The sequence below is a fragment of the Lynx canadensis genome, chromosome F1, assembly GCF_007474595.2.
Source record: "Lynx canadensis isolate LIC74 chromosome F1, mLynCan4.pri.v2, whole genome shotgun sequence".
In the NCBI taxonomy this organism is placed as follows: domain Eukaryota; kingdom Metazoa; phylum Chordata; class Mammalia; order Carnivora; family Felidae; genus Lynx; species Lynx canadensis.
The window spans coordinates 35845511-35856194 of NC_044319.2; the positions used below are offsets into that span (position 1 = coordinate 35845511).

The 10684-nt window shown below is 37.0% G+C and overlaps 1 protein-coding gene across 1 annotated transcript in view; it reads left to right on the forward strand.

Moving 5' to 3' along the window:
- Positions 1-10314, forward strand: part of CFHR5 (complement factor H related 5) — a 33067-nt gene extending 22753 nt beyond the window's left edge. The window contains exons 8-10 of the mRNA XM_030303219.1: positions 5509-5691; positions 8211-8393; positions 9716-10314. Coding sequence (XP_030159079.1) covers positions 5509-5691; positions 8211-8393; positions 9716-9912 — 563 coding nt within the window. The 3' untranslated portion in view covers positions 9913-10314. The remainder of the gene's footprint in view (positions 1-5508; positions 5692-8210; positions 8394-9715) is intronic.
- Positions 10315-10684: the final 370 nt, after the last annotated feature.

Below are 10684 nucleotides of genomic sequence, written 5' to 3' on the forward strand. Positions count from 1 at the left end.
GTAGGTCCAAATAAACATTTCTATAAGCCAAAATTAGATGAATATACAAATATAAGAAAAATAATATAAGAATACAGTTTTGAAAATGAAGGAGTTAAAAACATTAATTGAAAAGGAAAATACCATGAAAAGGGCATTTACAGATCTTAGGAGAATGCTGTTTCTGGAGATTTCCCTTAACCTAGGGTAGTTGTCTTGACAAAGTTCTAGCAATCCTGGATTTCAAGTCCATTTTTCCATTGGAGTTATTTCACTCCCCACAGTTGACTTTTCATGGAAAGCCCTTTTAAGACAACCCACAGCTAGCCTTTACCTGTGGTTTCCATCCTAGCCACTGAGATTTGGAAATGGAAAATATCACCAGTGCAGGCATGCCTTTAGGTGTTACCAGACAGTTATTCTCAAATTTCAAGTGTGAGTCAGAAACTGTTCTTTGTGCCATTAATTCCCTGGGAAAAGCAGTTGTATAGAAGCTTCCTACTTTCACTTGGCCTAAGCGGAATGTGATTTTACCCTTCTCTCTCCCATGTTATAACATGCAGACAGCACCCTTTAAGGAAACCTTTACTACTGGCTCTTTAAAACTCATCCTTTTAGCCCCTCATGCGTGCAATACCAGTTTAATGGGAGCAGAGCATAATTTATAATCTCTTGGCATGTCTTTAAAAAGTTTTTTATTGGGGTGTCTGGGTGACTCAGTCAACTGAGCATCCCACTCATGATTTCATCTCAGGTCATGATCTCATGGCTTGTGAGACTGAGCCCCACGTCAGGCCCTGTGCTGAAAGCATGGAGCCTGCTTAGGCTTCTCTCTCTCTGCCCCTCCCCTGCTTGCATGCTCTGTTTCTAAAAAAAAAAAAAAAAAAAAAAAAAAAAAAAAGTTTTTTATCATCTCATTTTAAATCTTGGTATCATTGAATTTGGAAGACCAGGCAAAGGAAAGAAGAATATTCTTATTTTAAAGCTTTGTGTAGCATATACAAACATGTATGGGTCTCAAAACATCATAGTTCATGAAAAAAGCAATTTGCCTTACGATATGCTATAGTATAGCCCTTATAAATGCTAAAAAATAAATGAATTCACAGACACGAATTTTTCTTGTTTTCCAGATATCAGTAACATTGTCTTCTTCCTTTTCTTAATAAAAGAAACTAGATTCTGCAGCTGTAATAAAGTTCCTCTTGTGGCCTCGCCGGTTTCCTCATTTTTCCTTCTACTTAATCACGTATGTGTAATTTCTAGTTTTTATTTTCTCTAAACACATACATGTGAATCCACATTTAATATCCACAAGAGGAACTTTACTATAGCTGTAGAACCTAGTTTCTTTTATTAAGAAAAGGAAGAAGACAATGTTACTTATACCCGTAAAACAAGAAAAATCAAGATAAACTATGAAATTATAGTTTTTTTTTTCATTTGAGAGAGAGAGAAAGAAAGCATGTGTGAGTGGGCAGAGGGGCCGGGGGAGGGGGTAGAGAGAGAGAGAAAGAGAGAAAGAGAGAAAGACAGGGAGAGAGAGAGAGAGAGAGAGAAGAGAGAGAGAGTCTTAATCAGCCTGGGTGCTCAGCGCAGAGCCCAATGCAGGGCTTGATCCTATGACCCTGGGATCATGACCTGAACCCAAATCAAGAGTGACTGAGCCACCTAAGCACCTCTAAAATTATAGTTTTTTTTTTTCTTTTTAACAGTCTTATCAGAGAGCTAAGAAACCAACGAATGAAATTCCAGAATATAATATGCCCCTCCAAGGAAAAAACAAGTCACATTGCTGCTTTTATCCTTCCTGGAACAGTGAAAGGATGAGAAAGCCACCAGAAACATAAACATAAATAAAATAGCAGAGGTTTTTTGTGGGTTTTTTTTTTAACATTTATTTACTTTTGGGAGAGAGAGAGAGAGAAAGAGGGAGAGAGAGAGCACTAGTGGGAAAGGGGCAGAGAGAGAGAGAGGGAGACAATCTGAAGCAGGCTCCAGGCTCTGAGCTGTCAGCACAGAGCCCGTTGCAGGGCTCAAACCCACGAACCGTAAGATCATGACCTGAGCCGAAACTGGACGCTTGACCAACTGAGCGACCCAGGCGCCACAAAATAGCAGAGTTTTAAAAGAAAATTTACAAGTGGTATGAAGGCTAGCACAACTGTTAAAATTTCCAGAGTCCTGAAACAAACAACCAAAACATCTGTCAACCTTTTCCAAGTGCCCTGCTAAAGTCTGATGTTAGGGTTAGAAAATAAAAGGAAAGCATCTGGGAAATCTGTCTCCCTCTGATCCTCAATGTTGAGATGATTTCAGAATGCTCACCTCTCTTTTCTTGGAGTTTCCTTTGGAGTCCTGAGTTCCATTTCCATATTATATTTCCTGGTCAGTTCTTCATCTTGGCAAGATCGACACAAAAAATCTTGGGGAAAAGAAAATGGGATTATTGCTTTATTGCTGCTTAAATCCCAGAAGTTTTTTTGTGTAAATTTTTTCACTTCCTGACAACCCCCCTTCTCCTTTCCAGTCTACTCATACCCTTAACTCCATTTGGGGAAAAAATGTAGTTTGGGCCAAATGACAAAAACAAGACATCCTGCCGCTCTCATTCCCCATGATGCTTTATGTTTGTCTGAGAGAGCCACTCAAGTGACTCTGGAATAAAACATATCTGCCTATATGGAGAAGCAGCAGCATTAAAAATATTACACCTTAATGGTACTTCATTATTAATCCTATTATCATATCATACACATTAATATCTATTCTGTATTGTTGATTTCACATCAGAACCTAATATGTTTGTGTATTAGATAAGGCTGTATATAATGTACCATTCCTCCATTGCTTGTTGTCAGATTACTGATAGTTTTAATACTAAAAATTCTGGGGTGCCTGGGTGGTGCAGTCGGTTAAGCGTCCGACTTCAGCCAGGTCACGATCTCGCCGTCCGGGAGTTCGAGTCCCGCGTCAGGCTCTGGGCTGATGGCTCAGAGCCTGGAGCCTGTTTCCGATTCTGTGTCTCCCTCTCTCTCTGCCCCTCCCCTGTTCATGCTCTGTCTCTCTCTGTCCCCCAAAAAATAAATAAACGTTGAAAAAAAAATAATAAAATACAAATTCTATAAAATACACAGAACACATTAACAATGGTATTTAAAATCCCCAAATATTCGATATGAGCTAGATAAAAATCATAAACATTTGATTTATTGTATCAACTTGATTTTCTTAAAGGTTGTACTTATAGATAATAAAATTATATTTCCAGAGTGAGGTAGAAACCTGAGGAGGAAGCTTTACTGAAAGCTGAAAGAGGAGTTTAATAATTTCGAGAAATGGTGGTAGGTGGCAGGTGGAGATTAGGTGAGGATATTATCAAGTGGCAAATATTTGTCACTCAAATTGCCAGACTTATTTTTTCTTTTTTTTATTTTACAGAGAGAGAATGAGAGCAAGCGTGAGTGGGGGAGAGGGACAGAAGGGGAGAGAGAGAGAGAGAAAGAGAATTTTAAGGAGGCTCCACACTCAGTGCAGAGCCCAATGTGGGGCTCAATCCCACGACCCTGCGATCACGACCTGAATCGAAATCAAGAGTTGGACGCTCAACTGACTGAGCCACCCAGGCGCCCGCCAGACTTACTCTTAAGAAACACAACAAAGTCCTTCATTTTACAGACCAGGAATACAAGACCCCAAGAAGTCACTTAGCCAAAATCAAGACTGGAACTCATTTCTTGGTTCTTATATTAGTGCTGTTTCAACTACACTATATCTATAGTAGGTTGAAATTTCTAAAGACAATGTCCATACTTCTGTAAGGAAAGTAAGTTGGACAACTGGCATAATCATGCATAATATTTTTACCTAAAATATAATAACAATGATATTTGAATATTTAACTTGGTTAGTTGGGACTTGGTTTACATTTTTAAAATTATTATTTATATGTTTGAGATTACAGACAATGTCAACCTTCCTATTTCCCTATATTGGGACTTCTAGGAGATAAACAGCACATGGTTGCTGATTCCCAAGATTGGCATCACACACCTTGATGCTCGCTCAGTCAAGAGTCTTGATGAAATTCAACAAGTATTCATCCTTGTGACTTTGTATTTAAATAAAAATATTTGCACACCTAAACAGAAATGAATAAATGACACTACAAAATTCTTCAACAAAGGGGAAATGGGACACCCAAAGTAGGAAAACGTCTACGTAACAGAGCAAACTGCCCCATCTATCTATTGAATGTGTCTTATCTTCTTTTCATGTACTTTTCATAGCTTGTCCTCTGGCCTATGAGCCAGACTTCACCAACAGAAAATGTGCAATAACAGTAATATCAGGCTATTCTTTATCTTCTTTTGCAGAGTTAGTTGAGCTAAAACAGATAATTAAAGACTGACCCTGTTAAAGGTTGACTAGAATAATGATGACACTGGAATGAAATTCTTTTATGCCATATATTTCTTCAACCAATAAACAAATAGGGCAAGTCCTATAGAGCATAGAAATATGCATGAGTGGTCCCACCTCTCAGAGAACCCTCTGGGTTTTCACAGAAATAGGTTTTGTTTATAGGATTTGAAGTATAGAATTCTAATGTGCCTTCCTTTCCTTGAAAAAATAAACCCAATGTAAAATTCAGGTTCCAGGTAGTATGTGTGTTTTCACTGAAATTATACTGAACTTAGGTTCTATTCACATAATTTTGGAAATGTTTACTACAAATTATTAGTATATTTTTAAACGTAGTGAAACCAGGAGAGATAAGCTCACTCTTCTATATTGGTTTTAAAAGAAAGTAGTATAGTAGGAGGTAAAAAATATGTATTAATTTCTTTGTAATAATTTTGAAGGGAAGTACCACTTTAGTAGCTTCTGTCCTGGGGTGGGGGGTGGGGAATGAACTGAAGGAGAACACTGTATGACTTCAGGTCAGGAGGTGGGACTGTGGCTCAGTTAATGATGTTTTGACATCCAAATTGGCCATTTAAAATTTATCCCTTAGAACAAACCAAGCAACCAAAAGTAAGTTAATTTCTACTCAAACAGAAGCATTCTAATTACATTGATCACCATTGTCATGTTTAGAACAAAAGGCAAATCACGAAAGCTTTTATTGAGATCAAGGGTTAGGTTATTAAGGGAAGTCTTAATTGGTTCTCTCATTACTATTACCAATTTAATTTTTTTGTGTTCACTTGTTTGAATAACATGTACATAACTTATTTGAATCATATAAATTAGCTAGAAAAAACTAAAAGGGTTAATTTGTACGAGAGACAGAATAATGAATAGGAAATAGAAGGAACACCAGAGAAATTTTAATCTGATGGTTGTACCCCAAAAGTGCTTGTTAAACCTTAAACTATGTTAACATAAAGTACATTTGTCACTATAGCATCATGTATATACATAAAAATATACATACACACACAATTGTTATACTGAAATATTATCTTGTTGAGCTGTTTTCTTTAGATTTTATTAATCAAATAAGTTAATTCCAATATTTTTTAGGAAAAGAGACACAACTCTGCCCACCTCCACCTCAGATACCTAATGCTCAGGATATGCTAACCACAGTGAATTATCAGGATGGAGAAAAAGTAGCTGTTCTTTGCAAAGAAAATTATCTACTTCACGGAGCAAGAGAAATTGTGTGTAAAAGTGGAAAATGGCAGTCATTACCACAGTGTATTGGTTAGTAGTTTATTTCTAAATAATGTTATTTAAAAAGTATTTACTAATCTTCTTTGCTTTATCTAAAGAAAAGGAAAAAGAATTTATGATTTATGTGTTGCACCGTATTTTGAAGCATTAAATTGTCATCTAGTTACTCAATTCTGTCACTTTTAAAAACTGTTTCTTTATGAGGTATTTACAACAGTGACCATATAAGAAAGAAGTTTGAGGTCTTTACTGGATATCCACTTTTATTAAGTGTATTTACTTGGTATGCAGCTTAAGATATAGAATGGGCAATTGGGAGTGGTCAGAGAGCTAGGATGTAAACTTGGTAACTGCTAGTATATAGATGATATCTAAAGCTACAGGACTGGATGGGATCACATGGAGAGTTCAAATGGCTAACAAAGAGAGGAGGTCGAAGGGACAGCCTTGGAGACTCTCCATTATTAGAGATCTGGGAAATGAGGAGTAGCCAGATAGTACCCAGAAAAACTAGGGAAGGCTGATAAAATGATTCTAGGACACAATTACATTGTGTGTGTTGGGGGAGGCGGGATTCCCCCACATCCAACAAGCAACTCTTAGACACCTGCTGGGTGTCCTACAATTCAACTCAATTCTGACACTATGCAGGGATAGCATCAGATTTCTACAGGTTAAGAACTCAGTCTTAGAAGACTGCTTCTTGTATCCACTTCAGATGCCAGTCGCACATCTAGGTTGCCATCTGTGTGTTTCTGACTGACTGGCTATAGCTTGGAGGTTCCCACAACCCCCCTCCTTGTGTTTGATTAATTTGCTAGAGCAGTTTGCAGAACTCAGAGAAACATTTACTTACTAGATTATGGGTTTATTAAAAAAGTATATAACTCAGGAACAGCCAGACGGAAGAGATGTATAGGACAAGGTATGGGGAAAGGGCACAAAACTTCCATGCCCTTTCCAGCCACCACTTTTCCCACATCTCCATGTATTTACCAACCCAGAAACTCTCACAACCTCGTCCTTTTGGGGTTTTATGGAGGCTTCATCACATAGGCATGATTGATTAAGCCATTAGCCATTGGTGATTGATTCAACCTCCAGCCCTTATCTCTTCCCCCGTAGATCAGGATGGGAATGAAAGTTCCAACCCCCTCATCACATGGTTAGCCCTCCTGGCAACCAGGTTATCCTCTGGTTACCTATGGGTCTTATAAAAGTCATCTCACGAACATAACAGAAGACACATTTACTTCTCTCATAATTTGTGAAATTCCAAGAGTTTTAGGATCTCTGTGCCAGGAATGGGGAATAATACCAAATATTTATCATAAATCACATTATCAGAGCTGGTATCCCAGAAGCAATATCAAGGACATACTTCAGAAGGACATGTTACACAATGTCATTCAAAAGGTGGGCAAGCATGTCAAAGACTACTTAGAACTGGACGAGATGACTGATAATTGAACAATGGATTTAAGTACCTAAAGTTATTGGTAGCTCTGCTTAGAGGTATTTCAGCACTGGGAAATACCTAATTGCAGTGTGTTCTAGAGAGAATGTGGGCTGATAAAGTAAGATCAGGGATGATAGGAAACAAGTAGGTTTGCTCTAAAGGGACGAGAGAAATGAGGCAGTAGCTGGATATGGGGTGTGGATAAAGGGAAATTTTACCTTACATTGTGACATTTTCAGCACGTTTGTATGTCGATGAATGATTTGGTAGAGAAGGACAAATTGTTAATACAGCCAAAAGGGATGATTCATGGTCTTTGCTGAGTTTAATGGAGAAAGAATCTAGTGCCCACGTGAAAGAGTTCGTCCGAGAAAAATACAGGAAGAGTCACTCAATGAAACAATAAGTAGAGGAAGTTATTCAGGATAAGATTATTTATTTGGCCATTTCATATCTATATCCTTGGTGATATGTAGGAAGATAAATCAGTACAATGGAATGTATCCTAGCCATTCTTAACATGAAGTTGAAATTTTTATTGACAGAGAAAGATGCCTATGCTATTATTTGGAATTGGAAAATAAATGGAAGGCAGTATGTCAATAATTCATTTCACAGGTACATGCTACTTGCAGAAAGTAACAGTTGTCCCAGAGAATAGAAATGGGAAGGGAGTTATTTATTTTTACCTTTCCTCTTTAAATAAAAAAATTTATGAAGGAGGTGGACAGTAGACCAGATAAGATTTACTTATCTGTTCATCACACATTAAATAAAAACTATTCCTAGTTGCATGCCCTTATAATACATATGTACTCAATACCTAAGTTTATTTGACTTATGGGTGCCCTTATAATATGTGCTCTTATAAGATATATGTACTCAATACTTAAGTATATTTGACTTATGGGTGAAGGGAAGCACTATAATTTTTGGTTATCAGGTTATATTGTAAAAATTATATAATGAGTTATTGGAGCTCGCAGACATCATATTAAACATCGAACATATAATATAAAGAAATATATTTATACTAATTTACTTAAACTACATATCGGTTTTCTCTCAACACATAAATGTTATTTTCCAGAGTCTACACAATATTGTGGTTCCCCTCCACCTATTAGCAATGGAGATATCACCTCATTCCCATTAACAGTATATCCTCCAGGATCAAAAGTCCAGTACCATTGCCAGTCTTTCTATGAACTTCGGGGCTCCATAGATGTAACGTGCAGAAATGGACAGTGGTCAGAACCACCAAAATGCATAGGTGAGTTTGTCATATTCTCCTAGAGTCTGAGATTTGATATTCATAGTAAAGCTCTCATGGACTAATTTCATAGGATGATTTTTACTTCAGTTCAGCTGAAAACCTATCTGACATGGATTCAAGCCACTTAGCGAGTATTTGGTGGAGCTAGGAATCAGACACAGCAATCTGGTTCCAAATTTCATGTATTTAAGCCTGAGGCTATGGTGGCCTCTCCTGTCTACAAAAAAGTGAGGGAGAAAAAAGATCAACCTCACTCTAACAGTAAAAGGACTGATCTATCATATGTCATCAGGAAAATACTTGGTAATGTACCTTAGAATCCTGGACATGGACAAATCTAGGTACGAAAAGAAGTTCCTTATGGTCACCACTGCCTAGGATGGCTCCTCAAATTTAACCATGTGCTTATTTTTAAAACTCAGAACAATTCCTATATCAGAGATGATGGGCTATAGAGAACATGCTGCTTAGTACTGCTGGGCGTGCTATTTACTCAGGGGAATGTTACCTCTCAAAATGCTAAATTTAAAAATGAATGAGGGGACTCTGATCATGGGGGGAAGGTAATACTGCTTTCCTACAGAAATCAATGTTGCATAAAAGTGACAACCCACTGATAATTACTTTGTGGAAAAGGAGCTCTAAATAAGAAATATAATAGCTAATATAATAGCTAGTAGAGTTTTTGGTCTTATTGATAAATAATTACCTTCAAGAATATGCTAAGTGAATATTTTAAGAGATGGTTGGTTTTTATATATATTGTGCCTTCTTCAGTCCACTTTCTGCACCGTATATCTGATAGACAGAAGTAAACTTATTTTTACTGTAATATTTAGTAAGATGTTAATACATCCGTATGCTCACACTATGCACATTTTGGAAACAATGTAAAAGAGAATCCTGAGTTGGGAAAGGAGGGTGAATAACACTGACCCTAACAGAACATTTTAATTTAATCCTATATGGCATGTGGTTTTTAGGCATGTAAAGCACAGTAATTGAGAGCACAGACTCTGAAGTCAAACTGCCAGGGTCCATATTCTGGGTCAAAATACTCATTCAGTTATGTGACCTTGGAGAAATTACTCAGTCTTTCTGAGCCCCCATCTCCTGTTATGTAGCTCAGGGAAATGATGCACAGTGTTTAGAGATAAGGCAAAGTACTAAGAACAGTACTGGGCAAAACTCAATAAATATTAGCTTTTAATATCCTTTCATAAATTTTATTTAATTCCAAAATATTCTTAAAAGAAATGTCACTACTCTTGGAAAGGGAAAGGTATATTATTAATGATGTATTTTTTTAATTCTTTCAGATGCATGTATAATATCTGAAGATAACATGAACAAATATAACGTACAGTTAAGAGGAAAAGACACCAAAAAACTTTATGTAAAAACAGGGGATTTTGTTGAATTTGAATGTAAATGGCCACATAGAGCAAACACGTCAATACAGTCATTTCGGGCAATCTGTCAGGAAGGGGAAGTTGAATATCCCAGATGTGAATGAAACAAGCATTAATTTCCCTAAATATAAATTTTAAAGTAATGCTATATGTATGTTGTAAGTATGCATTATATAGGCAATTCTATAATTAATGTATTTATTCTTTTGAGTGTTGCTTATCTCAGTTTTATTTTGAACTCTGAATTTTCAGAGATTCACAAATTTATAAACCAAGAGCAACGCTTCACTTATTAGGTGGACCATATTATACCTGGGTCAAATCATAGTGCTGGGTCTCCTGTTCATATATTACCCACAGAAAGTGAGCATATGCCTCAATTCAGTACTTTGTCCCATCTAACCTCTTCTAATTGTCTAAAATGTATAACTTCAAGGCTTTCTATCTTTCTATCACATCATAAAATATAAAAACTGTAGGGTGCCTGGGTGGCTCAGTCCGTTAAACATCCGACTTTGGCTCAGGTCATGATCTCACATTTCATTAAGTTTGAGCCCCGCGTGGAGCTCTGTGCTGACAGCTCAGAGCCTGAAGCCTGCTTTGGATTCTGTGTCTCCCCCTCTCTCTGCCCCTCCCCTGCTCACTCTCTGTCTCCCTCTTTCTAAAAAATAAATAAACATTAAAAAAAGTTTCCTAAATACAAAAACTGTCACCTTTTATGCTTGTAGCAAGCATTAGTAAATATTAAAAAGTCCTCTAATGGGAGGCTGATTACTCATCAAATACTAAATGCACCATCTTCCACACTAAAATTTTTACAAATCCTAGTGCAGAACTTCTATTATAGTCAAGATGTGATTCATGCATACAAAAAGG